Source organism: Trichomycterus rosablanca, chromosome 12 (assembly GCF_030014385.1).
Source record: "Trichomycterus rosablanca isolate fTriRos1 chromosome 12, fTriRos1.hap1, whole genome shotgun sequence".
Lineage (NCBI taxonomy): Eukaryota > Metazoa > Chordata > Actinopteri > Siluriformes > Trichomycteridae > Trichomycterus > Trichomycterus rosablanca.
The window spans coordinates 26,813,095-26,834,400 of record NC_085999.1 but is presented as its reverse complement, the minus strand read 5'-3'; the positions used below and the strand labels follow the sequence as shown (position 1 = coordinate 26,834,400).

The 21,306-nt window shown below is 41.5% G+C and overlaps 1 protein-coding gene across 1 annotated transcript; it reads right to left on the bottom strand.

Annotated features, from left to right (window-relative positions):
- Positions 1-2,841: 2,841 nt before the first annotated feature.
- ubxn4 (UBX domain protein 4) lies at positions 2,842-21,096 on the bottom strand. Its single transcript, XM_063005625.1, has 13 exons — positions 20,940-21,096; positions 18,611-18,713; positions 18,412-18,440; positions 18,054-18,172; positions 15,187-15,358; positions 14,866-14,998; positions 14,673-14,727; positions 14,410-14,574; positions 12,441-12,568; positions 9,630-9,732; positions 5,752-5,883; positions 5,439-5,653; positions 2,842-3,504 (listed from the first exon to the last, which is right to left on the bottom strand). The coding sequence occupies exons 1-13, from the start codon at positions 21,019-21,021 to the stop codon at positions 3,366-3,368; spliced, it is 1,575 nt and encodes a 524-aa protein (XP_062861695.1). The 5' UTR covers positions 21,022-21,096; the 3' UTR covers positions 2,842-3,365.
- Between the last annotated feature and the right edge of the window lie 210 nt (positions 21,097-21,306).

Sequence of the window (21,306 nt, the reverse complement as noted above, 5' to 3'; positions counted from 1 at the left end):
CGTTATGAGATGCAATGTGTAATTTTCTATGTGGAAACCTATATGATGTTTTATTGCTGCAATATTGTTTCACATTTTATTTGATTTTTTTTTTTTTTTTTTTTTTAATGAACCCTGGTTTACCTAGTTGGAAAAAGGGGGGAGGTTGTGATATCAGTAACCACTATCTGAGATGAGCCAGGGAGCATCTAAGAATGAGCCTGCAGTTCCTTAGATGTTCGTCTGGGATCATTTAAGACTTTTTGAATGTAGGCTGGCAACTAGGTAGATTTACCACTGTTACTTTTTTCCTATTTATAGATGATGATGATGAACTTTACTTTGGTTCACTGGATTTTCTTGGACAGGGCTTTGTAATTCTTTTTATTCAGCATTATATACTGTATTTTAATGACGTTTTTTCAAGTCCTCTCCTGGGTAATAGCAGTGTAGTTTGGTGCTTGTTTTTCTTTATATAATAAAAGGGTATTTTGTTTATACTCTGGCCAATTTATACTGAATTTTGTTCGAGAATTTGAAACAATAAAATGGAACTAATTTTCAAAAGCAGATATCGAATCTTTTTCTTACTTGTAAGGTAATTGCTCTTGTATTTATTTCCTGATACAGCCAGTTTGTTTCCATACTGACCAGCAGTTTTCACAAATTTACACTACAGACTGAACTTTACTGGTAGAATGGTGAGACAATCTCAGCAGCCCTAAATTAAAGGCTATGTCTAACTCCAGAGCCTACTAAGAGTGTATTGTTTCAATTCAAATTTGCATTATTTCAGCATACTTATAATGGCAAAGGTTTGTGAACACCTGAACACCTGACCTTGAACATGTTGGACAACCTTTCTCGGCATTGTAGCCCTGTAAACAAAGCAATCTGTAAAGACAAGGTATGATTGTTATGCTGTGGGTTGAACGTAACCCTATCACAAAGACAGTTGGTATAAACAAAAACTTTGATTTAGAGCCAGGCTCTCTTATCCAAGATCACTGCCGGACCTCACAAACGCTCTTTAAACTGAATTAACACTGCTAACTTATTAATGTACATACAAAACACATTAAACCATGAATAAATAGTTCAATATGGGTCCAAATGGATTTTTTGTTCTTTGTTGCAGCTCATATTTTAGAGTCACAGGGGAGAATTTTCTGTTTCCAAAAACAGGTGATAGTAATGAAATTGACTGGATGCTGACACTCTCTTCTTAACCGCTTATCCAATAAGGGTCACGGGGGGCTGCTGGAGCCTGTCCCAGCTTTTCAACGGGTGCAAGGCACACAGTAACACCCTGGATGAGGCACCAGTTCATAGCAGGGCAGACACACACACACACACACACACCCATTCACCTATAGGGCAATTCAGTGTCTCCAATTAACCTGACTGCATGTTTTTGGACTGTGGTTTTGGAGTAAACCGGAGCTCCTGGTGGAAACCCACACAGACATGGGAAGAACATGCAAACTTGCACAGAAAGGACCCGGACCGCCCCGCCTGGGGATCGAACCCAAGACCTTCTTGCTGTGAGGCGACAGTGCTACCCATCGAGCCACCTTGCTGATAGCTAATACAAAATGATATTTGTTGTAAACTGGGATTTAAAGCCCAATAACAATTACATTAGGGATTAAAATCTTGGATGTGCTTTTAAGCAATCATTGCTGTTAAATTATACTAATCACAAAAACTAATGTTTAGTTCACATTCACATTAAAATGTAAAACAAAAGCCTAAAAAAGTTTGTTTGCTGAATGCTGCAAAATCATTATCAGCAATTAGATCTTTGAGATCATCTAAAAATAAATAAATAAATAAAATAATAGCGAGAGAGCTTATAGTCTGGATTTAGCACCATCTGATTTCCACCTTTTTGTACCGATCAAAGAAGCTTTGAGGGGAAGAAGATTTATGTGATGTGAAAGCAGCAGTGCATCAGTGGCTACACGCTCAACCAAAAACATTTTTACTGATGGCATTAAAACGCTGGTATGACGCTGGGAAAAACGCATCAGAAGGTGATTATGTACAAAAGTGATGTCATTTGTTTTTAAAATTCTTAATAAATAGAGTTTAAAAAGGTGCTTTTTGAAGAACCCTCGTATTAAGTACAACTCTAAGTTATTAGTTAATTTGCCTTTATGTTTGGGCTTTGTCTCCTTGAGACATGAGATCAGATCATAATTGGGTCAGATTAACTTTACATTTTATCCAAAGCGACTTACAGTACTGTGACAGTATACAGTCTGAGCACTTGAGGGTCAAGTGCCTTGCTCAAGGGCCCAACCGCAATAAACTGGCAGTGGTGAGGCTTGAACCAGCGACCTTCAGATTACTAGTCCAGTATCTTTCCCCTCATTTTTTCCCCCCAATTTTGATCCCTCAGTCTAGTCGTGTCCAATTACCCTGAATGCGTCCTCTATACTGATTCGACCCTTCACCACTGACTGAGAACGCCTCTTAACTGACATACGCCCCCTCCGGTATGCACAGTCAGTACAGACTGCATTTTTCACCTGCACGAGTCGAGTTTATACACTTGACGGGTGCTGTGTACGGAGGGCCACACCCCCATCAGCATTATTCCTCAGCCCTGTGCAGGCGCCATCAGTCAGCCAGCAGGGGCCGCAGTCGCACCAGTTATGAGGACCTATGAACCGACTTTCTTACCCTCTAACCCTGAACAACAGCCAATCGTTGTTCTTGCAGCCGCCCAGCCTAGTCGGAAAGGCAGAGCTGAGATTCGATACGATACCCACCAGAGCGGCTACTACTCCAGTATCTTAACCACTAGGCTACAACTGTACGTTTGAAAAGAGAAAAGAATTGAGGAAAGTCGAGTGGTTCCATGAAAAATCTTTATTGTTAACGATAAATGGCAAGTGTTAAAGGGACTTCCAACTAACATAAACGTTCTACTGTGATTCAAGTTTCCATACAAACGCACTGGTTGCTCAGTCCCAGTGCACCTAAAGCCTGGTGCACCATAAAAGACATTCACAGTTGTACTGGAAACCTTTTATCAGAGAAGTTACAGTTGAATAAAAGCCAGCAGCATTCAAGCTTGTAAGCCTTTTATTTAGAATTAAGCAATGTGTTACTGCAAGACTTGAAAAGCTCTCAGGCAGAACTATCAAGCAATCTGCACACAGTGGATCTTTAATCACGCTCATGTTAGAGATTAGCTTGAATCGTATCTACCCATGCAAGAGAGAGCAAAAAGGGTCACCATTAGAGACAGAAAAAAGGGATGAATTAAAGTCAGGGTTCTAAATCGTTATAATTCATTAATAAGACACACTCAAAATGAAATCAGGTCTGAGCGAGAGACAATAAAGTTGATAGAGAGAGAGACTGGTATTATTGCACTACATTTGCTGGGTGGAGTTGCCGTTCCATGTGTTGTTGTCGTCTTCACTGTCCTCTTGGGTCCTCAGGCGGTAGATTTTCCCGTCTTTTTTGAAGTCTTCTGGTCGCTTCTCTAAGACCCGTTTACGAACCGTATCTCTGAAATTAAAAAGCAATCGTTCACATTAGCATTTTCATGCTAAACACAATGCATTCGTTTATTTTTCTTTTCTTCAAAGATTCAAAGAGTGTCATTAAATATAATAATTATAACTGTCATGGCCATGGCTGCTCAGGTGGCGCAGCGGTAAAACACACGCTAGAACACCAGAGCTGGGATTTCGAATACATCATATTGAGTCTCAGCTCTGCCTGCTGGCTGGGCTGAGTGGTCACATGAACAACGATTGGCCTGTTGTTCATATAGGGGTGGGATATTAAGCCGGATATGGACTCTCTCATGACTGATGCAACTACGACCTCTGCTGGCTGACTGATGGTGCCTGCACAGATACGAGGAAAGAGTGTGCTGATCAGGGTGCGTCTCTCAGTGCTGATCCGCATATGCACTCGTCAAGTGTAGGTGACAAGACGCATACGGCTGCTGTCCACGTGTCGGAGGGGGTGAGGGTTTGCTTCGTTCTCCTCAATCAAAGCCGGAGTCGGCATTAGTGAAGAGGAACCATGACGCAATCGGGCAATTGGACACGCTAAAGTCGGGAGAAAATGCATAAACTAAATATATAACTGACACCATATTGAATTATTACTCCATGTATAGCACTTTTCAACCAAAAGAACTCTGGTTCTCGAACCGGTTCCATTCGGGCTTCTTTGAACTCTGGTGCTTTATAAAGAATCAGTCCACGTTTCAACCAGTCTTTAGGAGCCAAGGATACGTCATCGATGGTGGGTGTTGCGCAATGGAAGTGAAGGGTGGTGACAAGGTGGCGGAGCGTGTAGATTACCTACGAGCATTTGTGCTGTTGTTCCAGATGTTTGTTTTTATGCAAAAAGCATCGATCAACTATTAATGATAACATATTAAGATATAAGGCGACTCCGTTCTTTATATTTGTCGCTATTGTTGCTTTCTCTAGTGCATTCACATACACCGACCAAGCATAACATTATGACCACTGACAGGTGACGTGAATAACATTGATTATCTTTTCATCACGGCACCTGCTAGTGGGTGGGATATTTTAGGCAGCAAGTGAACATTTTATCCTCAAAGTTGGTGTGTTAGAAGCAGGAAAATTGGGCAAGTGTAAGGATTTGAGTGAGTTTGACAAGCGCCAAATTGTGATGGCTAGACGACTGGGTCAGAGCATCTTCACTGCAGCTCTTGTGGGGTGTTCCTGGTCTGCAGTGGTCAGTATCTATCAAAAGTGGTCCAAGGAAGGAATAGTGGTAAACCGGCGACAGGGTCATGGACGGCCAAGGCTCATTGATGCACGTGGAGCGCGAAGGCTGGCCCGTGTGGTCCGATCCAACAGACGAGCTACCGTAGCTCAAATTGCTGAAGAAATTAATGCTGGTTCTGATAGAAAGGTGTCAGAATACACAGTGCATCACAGTTACAGTTTGTCATGCAGCTGGGGGACGCCGAGAAACACTGAGACTAAGCTTCTCCGGGAGAGTCGAAAACACTGTAAAAAGCGCAACGTGGCTTAATATACTAAAAGAACGACATACGAACAGTAAACTTCTCTCAGTTATTACTGGTTAAAAGAGCTCTGGTCGTTGTTTTAGTACAACAAGCCACGTTACTGTGTATTTTTCACATTAATTGGGTCGCTTTTACCACGTCATATCAAACAGCTCGTCTCACTGGAGGCGCTTTGAAAATGTCAGCGGGAAGCTAAGCGGCAGCTTCTCAAGTGAAAGCACCCTAACCTCTACAACTTCACACGCCCACAGATGACGTCACGGTTCGTGCTCAAAACCCTAGTACTCTAGGGTTCCACCATGCTGAACGGGTTCAAAATCAAGTTCTCAAACCGGAACAGAGCCTCTTCTGCATTGGTGGACTTCTAAAACAGGTCTGTAATTAGGAAAGGTCAGAATCCAATCATCTCGAAACCAAGTACCTTTTTGATTCTTCAGATGAGGAAGCACCATTATAGGAGTTTGGGTGCTGTGGCTGGCTACGAGAACCTGCTCCTGTTCCAGCAGAAGGGGTGCTGAAGAAGCCACTGAGAAACCTCCAGACTGCCAGTAGCGGGTACAGGATGGTGCTCAGCAAGCCCCAGAAGCCACCCGTGTCAGAGGACTGGACTACCGTGTTTGCTGGCCTTGATGATTGCTGTAGAAACAGTAATGAGCATTAAGGTATACCACAAGAATGAAATATGTATTCGAACACTTGTAAGGAACACTGACTGAAAAGTGGTTGTTGCTCACCGGTAGCAGGACGATTGAGGCACTGGGTGCAAGCTCTAGCTCCAGCAGAGTTTTCTCCAGATCTTCACCTGTGAACTCATGTCTGGGAAACATAGTCGCCAGAGAAAAGTTGCCGTACCTGTTGCCCACCTCCTGTGTGGATAACAAGTGCGTTACGTTAATATCAGTAAGTAGAGAAAATGTTTCTAAACCGGTAGCCATACTAATAATGTGCAAAACAGGACTGACCCAATTGGAGCTGAGAGTTTAATTTCTGATTTCTGGCCCTACATATCATTAAACTAGCTAACAAACCCATGCGGACATGCATTACAGGCATCTTTGCACCTTCAAAATCTCATATCTTTTGCAACCTATCGCTTTTGCTATTTACATTTACATTTACATATTCGGCATTTAGCAGACGCTTTTATCCAAAGCGACTTACAGTACTGTGACAGTATACAGTCTAAGCAATTGAGGGCTAAGGGCCTCGCTCAAGGGCCCAACAGTGGAAACCTGGCAGTGGTGAGGCTTGAACCGGCAACCTTCTAATTACTGGACCAGTATCTTAACCACTAGGCTACAACTGCCCTGCTATTATTTCAAAGTCATTGCGGTTGAATAGAACAGACATCTTGAAAACACATGCTAGCTTTGATGGATCTGACATGATTGACCATGTGACATCAAAGAAAGCACTGCTACTGGAGAGCCATTTTTCACTACTTGCTAACAGAGATGGGGACTTGAGTCTGTAACGCACGTAAGTAGCACAAACAGCAACTTCAGACTCGACTCGAACTCGTTTCAAATGACTCGGACTCACAATAAATGACTTGTGGACAACAAAAGTCAGCAACATTAGTTACGTGTGATATATATACAGTGTATCACAAAAGTGAGTACACCCCTCACATTTCTGCAGATATTTAAGTATATCTTTTCATGGGACAACACTGACAAAATGACACTTTGACACAATGAAAAGTAGTCTGTGTGCAGCTTATATAACAGTGTAAATTTATTCTTCCCTCAAAATAACTCAATATACAGCCATTAATGTCTAAACCACCGGCAACAAAAGTGAGTACACCCCTTAGTGAAAGTTCCTAAAGTGTCAATATTTTGTGTGGCCACCATTATTTCCCAGAACTGCCTTAACTCTCCTGGGCATGGAGTTTACCAGAGCTTCACAGGTTGCCACTGGAATGCTTTTCCACTCCTCCATGACGACATCCCGGAGCTGGCGGATATTCGAGACTTTGCGCTCCTCCACCTTCCACTTGAGGATGCCCCAAAGATGTTCTATTGGGTTTAGGTCTGGAGACATGCTTGGCCAGTCCATCACCTTTACCCTCAGCCTCTTCAATAAAGCAGTGGTCGTCTTAGAGGTGTGTTTGGGGTCATTATCATGCTGGAACACTGCCCTGCGACCCAGTTTCCGGAGGGAGGGGATCATGCTCTGCTCAGTATTTCACAGTACATATTGGAGTTCATGTGTCCCTCAATGAAATGTAACTCCCCAACACCTGCTGCACTCATGCAGCCCCAGACCATGGCATTCCCACCACCATGCTTGACTGTAGGCATGACACACTTATCTTTGTACTCCTCACCTGATTGCCGCCACACATGCTTGAGACCATCTGAACCAAACAAATTAATCTTGGTCTAATCAGACCATAGGACATGGTTCCAGTAATCCATGTACTTTGTTGACATGTCTTCAGCAAACTGTTTGCGGGCTTTCTTGTGTAGAGACTTCAGAAGAGGCTTCCTTCTGGGGTGACAGCCATGCAGACCAATTTGATGTAGTGTGCGGCGTATGGTCTGAGCACTGACAGGCTGACCCCCCACCTTTTCAATCTCTGCAGCAATGCTGACAGCACTCCTGCGCCTATCTTTCAAAGACAGCAGTTGGATGTGACGCTGAGCACGTGCACTCAGCTTCTTTGGACGACCAACGCGAGGTCTGTTCTGAGTGGACCCTGCTCTTTTAAAACGCTGGATGATCTTGGCCACTGTGCTGCAGCTCAGTTTCAGGGTGTTGGCAATCTTCTTGTAGCCTTGGCCATCTTCATGTAGCGCAACAATTCGTATTTTAAGATCCTCAGAGAGTTCTTTGCCATGAGGTGCCATGTTGGAACTTTCAGTGACCAGTATGAGAGAGTGTGAGAGCAGTACTACTAAATTGAACACACCTGCTCCCTATGCACACCTGAGACCTAGTAACACTAACAAATCACATGACATTTTGGAGGGAAAATGACAAGCAGTGCTCAATTTGGACATTTAGGGGTGTAGGCTCTTAGGGGTGTACTCACTTTTGTTGCCGGTGGTTTAGACATTAATGGCTGTATATTGAGTTATTTTGAGGGAAGAATAAATTTACACTGTTATATAAGCTGCACACAGACTACTTTTCATTGTGTCAAAGTGTCATTTTGTCAGTGTTGTCCCATGAAAAGATATACTTAAATATCTGCAGAAATGTGAGGGGTGTACTCACTTTTGTGATACACTGTATATGATCCGACATCATTCTGATCGTGTCATTTTCTGCTCTCTAATAACGCTCCGGCCATCTTAACCCGCAACACACACAATGAGTAAATGTTCCAGCCAGCTTCCGGCGTAGTGATAAAGCGTCGCTCCCTACTCCCTACTTTGAATATAAATCTCACTTAAAATTGTGGAATACCCTACGTAGTGCACTTCACAGTAACAGCTAATGTGAACGAAACGCTCCTACAGAATTGGTGCTAATGATTGAAAGAACCGCTTTCTGAACCAATCAGACCGTCTGATTGTAATTTTTAGTAAGAAATGCTGTTATTTGCATGTATTGCAGCGTCACAGATGATTGTCAATGAAACACTTAATTGGCTTTCTAACCAGTTTGTGTTTTACTTCACAACCAGGAAAAGTTTGGAGGTTTTTAATTATAAGCACATTGCAAAATAACAGATTTTATTCCTAATGGGACACACGGTTATAAATTTGATAGAATTTGGAAGAACATAAGCTAAGGTAAGCAGTATTATGGATTTTTTGCTGTGTTTTGGATTTAGGAAAGTAAAAATTTAAGTAAAATGGCAAAATACAGTCGCTAATCTGTTGTTTTTTATCTGAACTTACATATTATTTGTTTATTTCTACGCTACATTTCCAATATATGTTTTGTGTAGATTATATTGACTCGTGACTTGACTCGGACTCTAGCCTAAAGACTTGTGACTTGACTCGGACTCTAGCCTAATGACTCATGACTCGACTCGAACTCGTATTTTGTGACTTGTGAACATCTCTGCTTGCTAATAACCAAGGCCACATTTATTTGCATTTTTATTTATGCATTCCTTTCCTGATTTCAGTGTAGTCAATTAGTCTTCTGCTGCTGGGGATCCCGATCGCAAACGAGGAGGGTATATTCGCCTGCCTCATGCCCTCGCCGACTTCCCTTCTTATTCGCCCATATTTCGGTGGATTCACACAAAACCAGGTATCACGCACAGAGAGACACGAACCGATCTCCATACTCCTCCACTTCTGTACAGGCTCCTCGGGCTGCTAACCAGATCCTTGTACAGCATTTGAAGACCCCCACCCACTAATTAGTCTGGTCTTTACCACCCAGTAGACCTGTGGCCAATTTTGTCTGATGCACTTTCAGCCAACCTGTAGCAGAGTTGAGATTCGAATCGGGGAGTTCAGAATCCCAGCGCTGGTGCGCTAGCGGAATATCCCACTACACCATTTCTAGTCTTAGTAAAACCAAGCGCTCACTCCACAAACCGACTCATTGTTTTCATGTCTGTATTTGTGGTGTTTCTGCAGGATGATTTCTGGGCGTGGCATGGCAGACAAAGACAAAAAAACTACATGTAATAACCAACCTGAGCAGCAAACGTTCTTGCCTCCTGCAGCTTCGTCTCTGAAGGAAACTGATTGGTCAGGGATGAACCGTCAGGCAGGCGGAACTGTATCCTGGCAATCGCACTAAAAGAAAAGACAAATGGCACCCTCAATTCACAGCAAGGTACTGAAACCCAAGCTTATACACTGAAAAACTGGTACAGCTGTGGTACTTAATGCAGATTTCATCACATACATGACTGATGACTTGTACAATATACAGGCCGAATCAGGCAACAAGGAGTTGCAAAGTATTAAAGCTTAAAGTTACATACACTGATCAGCCATAACATTAAAACCAACTTTGTTTCTACACTCACTCTCCATTTTATCAGCTCCACTTACCATATAGAAGCACTTTGTAGTTCTACAATTACTGACTGTAGTCCATTTATTTCTCTACATACTTTTTTAACCTGCTTTCACCCTGTTCTTCAATAATCAGGACCCCCACAAGACCACTACAGAGCAGGTATTATTTAGGTGGTGGATAATTCTCAGCACTGCAGTGACACTGACATGGTGGTGGTGTGTTAGTGTGTGTTGTGCTGGTATGAGTGGATCACGCACAGCAGCTCTGCTGGAGTTTTTAAATACCGTGCCCACTCACTGTCCACTCTATTAGACACTCCTACCTAGTTGGTCCACCTTGTAGATGTAAAGTCAGAGACGATCGCTCATCTATCGCTGCTGTTTGTTGCTGAGTTGGTCATCTTCTAGACCTTCATCAGTGGTCACAGGACGCTACCCATGAAGTGCTGTTGGCTGGATATTTTTGGTTGGTGGACTATTCTCACACCACCACCATGTCAGTGTCACTGCAGGGCTGAGAATCATCCACCACCTAAATAATACCTGCTCTGTAGTGGTCCTATGGGGGTCCTGACTATTGAAAAAAGCAGGCTAAAAAAAGTATGTAGAGAAATAGATGGACTACAGTCAGTAATTGTAGAACTACAAAGTGCTCCTATATGGTAAGTGGAGCTGATAAAATGGACAGTGAGTGTAGAAACAAGGGGGTGATTTTAATGTTATGGCTGATCAGTGTAAATAAACGCTAGAATCAGGCAAGAATGCCTCAAATACCCAGGTTACCATCGGAGTATGTTTAAAACATAGTAGTACAGCCTGCTCTTTTATAGTACAGCATGCTCTTTGGCTGTTACAAATAAATACTGATACTTCAATATCATACTTAAGGTTATCATCATATCGTATCGCATATCGCCACTTCTATAAAGCATATCGAGATATGAGTTGTTTAGTCATATCGCCCCGCCCTAGCCCTAAAATGTTAAAACAATAAATTGAAATACCTTTAGTATTTGTAAGCCTGACCTAGGCACGACTCTTACTATTTTGCCACATGAGCTCAACAGCCGTCATTACAAAATAAATTGAGACACTTTCCGTAAGCCCTGCCCAGGCGTGGCTCTTACTATTCTGACTCACAAGCTTCCGATAATCCAGAGCAATAAAATCCACAAAACTAAATCACAGTGAATGTAAGCCTTACTATGACAGATCAGTGTTTGATAGTCATGAATCTAATTGAAATACATACATTAACAGCTACACTATATTGCCAAAAGCATTCACTCATCTGCCTTCACATGCATATGAACATGAGTGACGTCTCATTCTTAATCCGTAGGGTTTAATATGATGTCGGCCCACCCTTTGCAGCTATAACAGCTTCAACTCCTCTGGGAAGGCTTTCCACAAGGTTTAGGAGTGTTTATGGGAATTTTTGACCATTCTTCCAGAAACGCATTTGTGAGGTCAGACACTGATGTTGGACGAGAAGGCCTGGCTCACAGTCTCCGCTCTAATTCATCTCAAAGGTGTTGAGGTCAGGTCTTGTGCAGGCCAATCAAGTTCTTCCACACCAAACTCGCTCATCCATGTCTTTATGGAGCTTGCTTTGTGCCCTGGTGCACAGTCATGTTGGAACAGGAAGGGGCCATCCCCAAACTGTTCCCACAAAGTTGGGAGCATGAAATTGTCCAAAATCTCTTGGTATGCTGAAGCATTAAGAGTTCCTCTCACTGGAAGTAATAGCCCAACTCCTGAAAAACACACCATAATCCACCCCCTCCACCAAACTTTACACTGCACAATGCAGTCAGACAAGTACCGTTCTCCTGGCAACCGCCAAACCCTAGACTCGTCCATCGGATTGCCAGAGAACACGTCTCCACTGCTCTAGAGTCCAGTGGCGGCGTGCTTTACCACCGCATCCGACGCTTTGCATTGCGCTTGGTGATGTAAGGCTTGGATGCAGCTGCTCGGCTATGGAAACCCATTCCATGAAGCTCTACACACTGTTCTTGAGCTAATCTGAAGGCCACATGAAGTTTGGAGGTCTGTAGTGATTGACTGCAGAAAGTTGGCGACCTCTGCGCACTATGTGCCTCAGCATCCGCTGACCTCGTTCTGTCATTTTACGTGGTACCACTTGGTAGCTGAGTTGCTGTCGTTCCCAATCGCTTCCACTTTGTTATAATACCACTGACAGTCGACTGTGGAATATTTAGTAGTGAGGAAATTTCACTACTGGACTTGTTGCATAGGTGGCATCCTATCACAATACCACACTGGAATTCACTGAGCTTTTAAGAGCGACCCATTCTTTCACAAATGTTTGTAGAAGCAGTCTGCATGCCGAGGTGCTTGGTTTTATACACCTGTGTCCATGAAAGTGATTGGAACACCTGAATGAGTGAATACTTTTGGCAATATAGTGTATTACATAGTGTATTTCAGACAGTTTTTGGGTAGTAATACAGAACCTTTTCTCTTTCCGACTCGCCTCCTTCTTCATCTCCAGCTCAGCTTGTCTGGCTTGTAGAGCTGCTGCTTTGGCTGCTTCGGCCTCCTCCTGGTTTTTAGCGTAGCGAGCTGCCCGGTCAGCACGGTCCTGGAAAACAGGATCACGCTGTAACTCAATCTGTAGCATTTGTACACAGCACACAAGGGAACAAAACATTGTATTGTATAATAGGTGTCTGATTGGAGATCTGATGGTTAACAGAGCAAAACATACAATCCTTTCAAATGGACAGTGGTAGCTCAGCGGTTACGGCATTGGACTAGTAATCATGAGATTGTACCATCACCAAGTTGCCACTGTTGGGCCCCTAAGCAAGGCCCTTAACCATTAATTGCTTGTTTTGTATTCAGTGATAATTGTAGGTCGCTTTGGATAATAGCATCTGCGAAATGCTGCAAATGTAAATAAATTGATGACGGCACAAGAAAGGACCCTAATTACAATCCTAATATAGCAACAAGCTCAGAGACCAGTACTCAAGACCAGTATATATATATATATATAAAATCTATAAAGACATGAAGATAAGCTTGGTTTAAAGAAACTCCAGTGGCCTGCACAGAGCCCTGACCTTGACCCTACTGAACGGCTTTGGAATGAACTGAATCATCAGCTGAGGCTTTCTTGACCAACATCAGTGCCCAGACATATAAATGCCTATTTGACTGAACGGGCACAAATTCCCACAGACATACTTCAAGACTTTTGAGAAGACACCTCACAAGTACCATTTGTTTTTTAATACCATTTGTTATCTCCGTTCAACAAACTGTTGTGCTAATACTTGTGTACTTAAACCAGATATACACCGATCAGGCATAACATTATGACCACCTTACTAATATTGTGTTGGTTCCCCTTTTGTAGCCAAAACAGCCTTCGCTCCCACGTGCATCAATGAGCCATGACCCTGTCGCCGGTTTACCACTGTTCCTTCCTTGGACCACTTTTGATAGATACTGACCACTGCAGACCGGGAACACCCCACAAGAGCTGCAGTTTTGGAGACGCTCTGACCCAGTCGTCTAGCCATGACAATTTGGTCCTTGTCAAACTCGCTCAAATCCTTACGCTCGTCCATTTTTCCTGCTTCTAACACATCAACTTTGAGGATAAAATGTTCCCTTGCTGCCTAATATAGCCCACCCACTAACAGGTGCCGTGATGAAGAGATAATCAGTGTTATTCACTTCATCTGTCAGTGGTCATAATGTTATGCTTCTTCGGTGTATGTGAAATGAACATGATTCTTCAATCCACACCTTAATAATATAAATACCGCATTGGTCTTGTAGATATCGATCCTTCTATAACAGGGCTTTCCAAACTTTTTTTTAAGCGACCCACATTTTGTCCATGATTTTTAACACAACCCAGGCAACACAAACTATGCATCTTACTCTCTCATTTCTGCTCTGTACAATCTGGTCGCACTGTGGTTTACAAGATGTAACATAAAGCCTCCACAGGGGGGCATTTTTATTGGACAAGTTTATTTAATTGTAGTTATTATTCTCTGCAACCCATTTTTTGGCTCGGGACCCACCTAAGGGTCACAACCCAAAACCCTGGTCGATATTACTCCAGTTGGTTTAGCCAGATGTGTGGTGTGTGCATTATACTGTATTTATAAATCATGATTAGCATTGGTAACCAACAAATATGTCATTTTTCATTAATGCTGTTGGTGAGCTCTGCTTTGTTGCTGGTACTGGAGACTTGAATCCCAGGTTGGGCTCACAAATGCAAAAGGCAAATGACAGTATATGAACTCAGCAATTTGGTAAGAGAGGGGGTCATAAATCAGTGCAGGTCCCAAGCCTGGATAAATTAGATGGTGGCATTTGGAAAGGCATCTGGCATAAAAACTGTGCCAAATAAAATATGCAGGAGCTGCTCGGTGCAGTGGAAAGGCAGTAAGTTGAAACCTGTGCTATCTGCTGTTTGACCCTCTCTCTAGCCGCCTTCTCCTCGGCCTTCTCTCTGTTCCTTTCCTCCAGGATTCGCTTTGTTTTCTCATCCTCCTGCTTCCTTTTGAAGTCCAGCATGTCCTTGCCCTGTTTCCGCCGATCAATCTCGATCTTTATCTGGTTCTGTACATGGAAAAAAAAATCCCAGTCTAACAGACTTGCCTTTTATAAGTCTAATCTTAATCATTCAGCATTTACCACAGTTGTGAATAAATACTTGCCTCCTCTCCTCCTTTACGTTTCTGCTCTTGTCTTTCCTCCAGTTTCTTTGTTAATCTAAAACAAGGACGTGACACAGACTTAATCACAAAAGGCAAAAGACTTTTTATGTCACTGGACTGGCTGCCTACTTGTGGCCGCTGACATATAATTGCTCTCCTAGTAAAAAGAAAAAAAAAGCTACTGAATATGTACCTATCAACTTTGGCATCCAGGGACTCCTCTGCTTGTGATGCCTGTGATGCATCATCTGACGACAGGCTTCTGTCTTCAGCTGGAGTCACGTGACCTGAAGCACCTTCTTCCTCCACAGGCTTAGACAGGGATTCTTTAGAAAATACAATGATCAGTCCATTACAATCACTTAAACTTTGAATGATGAATCCCCATCCCACAGTTTATATGTAAATTGTTATTATTAATTATTAAAGTTAAATCAGACGAATAAAAGAACATAGTGAATTAGCGTGTACTGAGAAATGTATTTTAAAGACTGCTGAGTAACAGAAAAGTAACCTTTTGAGTTTGATTTCAAATCTTTAGATGTAGCAGCAGTGGACGGGGCACTGGAGGTGTTGGCTGTAGCTGTAGCGTTTACAGTATGGCTTGTAGAAGCAGACGAACTGCTTGTCTGTACCGATGTCTCTGCGTTGGGCTGAGACGTGCCACCTTCCTGCTGTGAGTGCATCTACACAGAAACGTGTAGCACTTTTCTTAAGCTTAAAAACGTTACATGAAATACACAGCACAGATGGATGAAACAAACATCATATACACTGATCAACCATAACATTAAAACCACCTCCTTGTTTCTACACTCACTGTCCATTTTATCAGCTCCACTTACCATATAGAAGCACTTTGTAGTTCTACAATTACTGACTGTAGTCCATCTCTTTCTCTGAATGCTTTGTTAGCCCCCTTTCATGCTGTACTTCAATGGTCTCTCCCAGGACCATCATTCTCAGCACTGCAGTGACACTGACATGGTGGTGGTGTGTTAGTGTGTGTTGTGCTGGTATGAGTGGATCAGACACAGCAGCGCTGCTGGAGTTTTTAAACACCTCACTGTCACTGCTGGACTGAAAATAGTCCACCAACCAAAAATATTCAGCAAACAGCGCCCCGTGGGCAGCGTCCTGTGACCACTGATGAAGGTCTAGAAGATGACCAACTCAAACAGCAGCAATAGATGAGTGATCGTATCAGACTTTACATCTACAAGGTGGACCAACTAGGTAGGAGAGTCTAATAGAGTGGACAGTGAGTGGACATGGTATTTAAAAACTCCAGCAGAGGTGTTGTGTGTGATCCACTCATACCAGCACAACACACACTAACACACCACCACCATGTCAGTGTCACTGCAGTGATGAGAATGATCCAACACCACAATAATAACTGCGCTGTGGTGGTCCTGTGGGGGTCCTAACCATTGAAGAACAGGGTGAAAGCAGGTTAAAAAAGTATGTAGAGAAATAAATGAACTACAGTCAGTAATTGTAGAACTACAAAGTGCTTCTATATGGTAAGTGGAGCTGATAAAATGGACAGTGAGTGTAGAAACAAGGAATTGGTTGTAATGCTATGGCTGATCGGTGTATATAAATATATATATATATATATATATACAGTGTATCACAAAAGTGAGTACACCCCTCACATTTCTGCAAATATTTCATTATATCTTTTCATGGGACAACACTATAGACATGAAACTTGGATATAACTTAGAGTAGTCAGTGTACAACTTGTATAGCAGTGTAGATTTACTGTCTTCTGAAAATAACTCAACACACAGCCATTAATGTCTAAATAGCTGGCAACATAAGTGAGTACACCCCACAGTGAACATGTCCAAATTGTGCCCAAATGTGTCGTTGTCCCTCCCTGGTGTCATGTGTCAAGGTCCCAGGTGTAAATGGGGAGCAGGGCTGTTAAATTTGGTGTTTTGGGTACAATTCTCTCATACTGGCCACTGGCTATTCAACATGGCACCTCATGGCAAAGAACTCTCTGAGGATGTGAGAAATAGAATTGTTGCTCTCCACAAAGATGGCCTGGGCTATAAGAAGATTGCTAACACCCTGAAACTGAGCTACAGCATGGTGGCCAAGGTCATACAGCGGTTTTCCAGGACAGGTTCCACTCGGAACAGGCTTCGCCAGGGTCGACCAAAGAAGTTGAGTCCACGTGTTCGGCGTCATATCCAGAGGTTGGCTTTAAAAAATAGACACATGAGTGCTGCCAGCATTGCTGCAGAGGTTGAAGACGTGGGAGGTCAGCCTGTCAGTGCTCAGACCATACGCCGCACACTACATCAACTCGGTCTGCATGGTCGTCATCCCAGAAGGAAGCTGACGCACAAGAAATCCCGCAAACAGTTTGCTGAAGACAAGCAGTCCAAGAACATGGATTACTGGAATGCCCTGTGGTCTGACGAGACCAAGATAAACTTGTTTGGCTCAGATGGTGTCCAGCATGTGTGGCGGCGCCCTGGTGAGAAGTACCAAGACAACTGTATCTTGCCTACAGTCAAGCATGGTGGTGGTAGCATCATGGTCTTGGGCTGCATGAGTGTTGCTGGCACTGGGGAGCTGCAGTTCATTGAGGGAAACATGAATTCCAACATGTACTGTGACATTCTGAAACAGAGCATGATCCCCTCCCTTCGAAAACTGGGCCTCATGGCAGTTTTCCAACAGGATAACGACCCCAAACACAACCTCCAAGATGACAACTGCCTTGCTGAGGAAGCTGAAGGTAAAGGTGATGGACTAAACCCAATTGAGCACCTGTGGCGCATCCTCAAGTGGAAGGTGGAGGAGTTCAAGGTGTCTAACATCCACCAGCTCCGTGATGTCGTCATGGAGGAGTGGAAGAGGATTCCAGTAGCAACCTGTGCAGCTCTGGTGAATTCCATGCCCAGGAGGGTTAAGGCAGTGCTGGATAATAATGGTGGTCACACAAAATATTGACACTTTGGGCACAATTTGGACATGTTCACTGTGGGGTGTACTCACTTATGTTGCCAGCCATTTAGACATTAATGGTTGTGTGTTGAGTTATTTTCAGAAGACAGTAAATCTACACTGCTATACAAGTTGTACACTGACTACTCTAAGTTATATCCAAGTTTCATGTCTATAGTGTTGTCCCATGAAAAGATATAATAAAATATTTGCAGAAATGTGAGGGGTGTACTCACTTTTGTGATACACTGTATATATTATATCAGAATTATATATATATATAATTCCTATATACAGTCTGTTTCCCAATGACTGTCATAATGCATACCAGATTCCTTTTACAAGTGATCTGTTGATTATCTGTTAGATTTAAATGGATAATTACTTCCTTGTTTGACCCATAATGCCTACCTGCTTGACTTTGCTTATCCTCTTTGTAAGTTCCTCTGCAGAAACACCGCCTGCAATGACCTCCAGGGGAATTCCATTCTCACCGATAAAGAAACTGGATGGAATACACACCACTGGATCTACAAGGATGTAATGTTAAGGTACAATACACAGTTTTAAATGAGTAAAGTAAAAGTAAATTACATTTAAATGTAAATTACTTTTACTTTCACTTCAGGGATTTAGTCTGTTAAGCATGTTGATATACTGAGTTCGCACAGATAAGAAATTTAAAATGCATGTTAACATAAAAACATAAATATAACATAAAAATCATGGTAAAACACACCCCTCCACCTTAAGAAGTTAGGAAGGATACAGATCTGTGAAAACTGAGCGCACGCCTCACTGCAACAGAGAATGAAATGTTTTTACACAGAGCAAGATTTTATCTAGTGATGGTGTACAGAACTTATGCAATACACAAATACTACTTTTCACTAGTGTATGACCTGACATTACATATACAGCGGTAACAATCCTCTAATGTACAATATTCTCTGTTCAGTCCTCCTGACCTCTTTGCGTCCACTTTTATGGCAACAAAGCAGTTGTTGGTGAGCTCAGCAACCTGCTCATCTTCCCAACTGGAGAGCATCTGTGTGGACTGCTCATCATCTCCTATTGGTAAAAAAGACCATATTTGTCAGTGTTAGAAAGTGTTATTTTGAACCATGTGTAGTGCCTTAGGAAAAAAAAAGATAGTATTTGGATTGCCCAGTTATGTTAGCAGCTGAATGTTTTTTATGTGATTAAATCAATGTACTGTTATCTTGATAAATCTAGGACACAAGACCAACTCAAAGGCACTAAACATACCTGTGAGTTCAAATCAGTCCCTACATACATCTTAAAAACCCTTTACTTACAAAGAATTCACCCACTTGTGAATACTTTTTAAAGGCAAAGCAGGTACACCTAGAGTTTACATACAATTAACATATATAATGGCAGCATTAGGATTTCAATCTTTTTTTGTAGGTTGATGACGATTTTCTGAAAACTGATCAAGTCAAAAATATACTTTGTCAACCAAAATGTATAATTTGGTATTTCAGAAAGTTCTACAATGTATTTTACATGTGTGACATAACCTACTAGAGCTCTGTTGACTGCAGCTGGTAACCTCTTTGTGCTCATTAAAAATGTATTTATAACACTGGTCTCACAGTTGTCAGTGTATGCTGAGAAAAAATGTGTTTGGATTATTTTGATATATTTTAAGGATATTGAGCACATTTGCATAATTATGTTTTTTTTCCATATATATACAGGGTGAGTCAAAATTATGTTAACACATGGCGGAAACCATTTATTCACAAAACATACCTCATATGTAAGATGATTTACAGGACAGTCTTAACCTGTTCACCATCATGTTCAACACACAAAAACCAGCGAGTAACAGTACCATTTAAAGCCCGGACAAACATTTTGCAGGGAATAGAGTTGTTGGCACAAACTGAACATACTTTGCATTACAGTTAACAATAATATTTTGGTGTTACGATAGTTAACCTTTATTGACAAAATGTTTATATATATATATTATGTGTGTGTGTGTGTGTGTGTGTGTGTGTGTTTGTTTATTAGGATTTTAACATCATGTTTTACACTTTGGTTACATTCATGACAGGAACAGTAGTTGCTCATTACACAAGATTCATCAGTTCACAAGGTTATATCAAACACAGTCATGGACAGTTTAGTGTCTCCAATTCACCTCACTTGGGGAGGAAACCAGAGCTCCCGGAGGAAACCCACGCGGACACGGGGAGAACATGCAAACTCCACACAGAAAGGACCCGAACTGCCCCACCTGGGGATCGAACCCAGGACTTTGTTGCTGTGAGGCGACAGTGCTACCCACTTAGCCACCGTGACGCCCTATTATTTATATATATATATATATATACTGTATATATATATATATATATATATATATATATATATATATATATATACTGTATATTATATATATATATATATATATATATATATATATATATATATATATATACTGTATATATATATATATATATATATATATATATATATATATATATATAAAATTTGCATAATTATGTTTTTCCCCATATATATATATATATATATATATATATATATATATATATATATATATATATATATACAGGGTGAGTCAAAATTATGTTAACATATATATATGATGCTCATATATATATGAGCATCATTAAGTGATGATCTTAGCATCATTAAGTGATGTCTGTATTGTCTAGCTAGTATCATATTTTATTAGTCACAAAAATTGTGTAAACAATGAAATAAAAATGTCATGTGTTTTAAGTAAAATACATTACACATATAAATAAAATAAATGATTACAATACACATGGAATGCATATAAGAATAATAAATAAAGCTACAACGTACTAAAAAGGAAATAAAAAATGTAAATGATATACACAAATACTGTGTGCAAAAATGAAAGCAGATTATGGCAGCATACAGTTTAATGGTGAACGTATGTATATATTTTGTTATTATTTCTGACCCCCTTAAAAGCACTCTTTAAGAATCATTAGTGTACAGTATAAACACATACGTTTAGCTCAGCTTTGCTTATTTTGTTTACAGTCTAACCGCATTAGCTTAGCATAGCTCAGCTCAGTCTGTGTACAGTACAGGCGCATTAGCTTAGCTTAGCTTAGCCTAGCTCAGCCTGTGTACAGTATAAGCGCATTAGCTTAGCTTAGCTTAGCTCAGTCTGTGTACAGTACAGGCGCATTAGCTTATCTTATCTAAACTGTACTCGAGGCCTTTCCCGTCACTGCTAGCTAGTGTTGCTATCGTCTAATCTCAGTTTACCTGTAATGACGACTACAAAAACAGAGTTCTGTAGTTTGGAGGCGGCAATAGCAGCAGGTATGTTTCCTTCAAACCAACGCATCTTGTCTGACTCAGCTGCTTTTAACGCTTTCTGTATGACAGCTGTCTGGTTACATGGAGACTGGTCTACTAGAAAGCTTCATAATCATGGAAGTTGCGGTCGTTTACTGGGGCACCATGGGATTTGTAGTTTTTAAGCTAAGCTAAACAGCTAAAATAGCTGTTAAGTCATGCTAGCCCTGATTACCAAGTCAATATTATTTAAACATAAGTGGACAGTTTGGGTTTTTCTCCCAACTTTGGTAAAAGACCATTGTCCCTTGTACTTTTTAATAAATTCTGGTAA

What these genes read in the sequence shown, in the direction of transcription:
- ubxn4 (XM_063005625.1), bottom strand. Translation starts at nt 21,021, where the DNA reads ATGCGTTGGTTTGAAGGAAACATACCTGCTGCTATTGCCGCCTCCAAA. An exon ending in AACGTAAAGGAGGAGAGGAG is followed by an intron (nt 14,575 to 14,672) that starts GCAAGTATTTAT and finishes TTCCATGTACAG; the next exon opens with AACCAGATAAAGATCGAGAT. An exon ending in CCTCAATCGTCCTGCTACCG is followed by an intron (nt 5,654 to 5,751) that starts GTGAGCAACAAC and finishes CTGTTTCTACAG; the next exon opens with CAATCATCAAGGCCAGCAAA.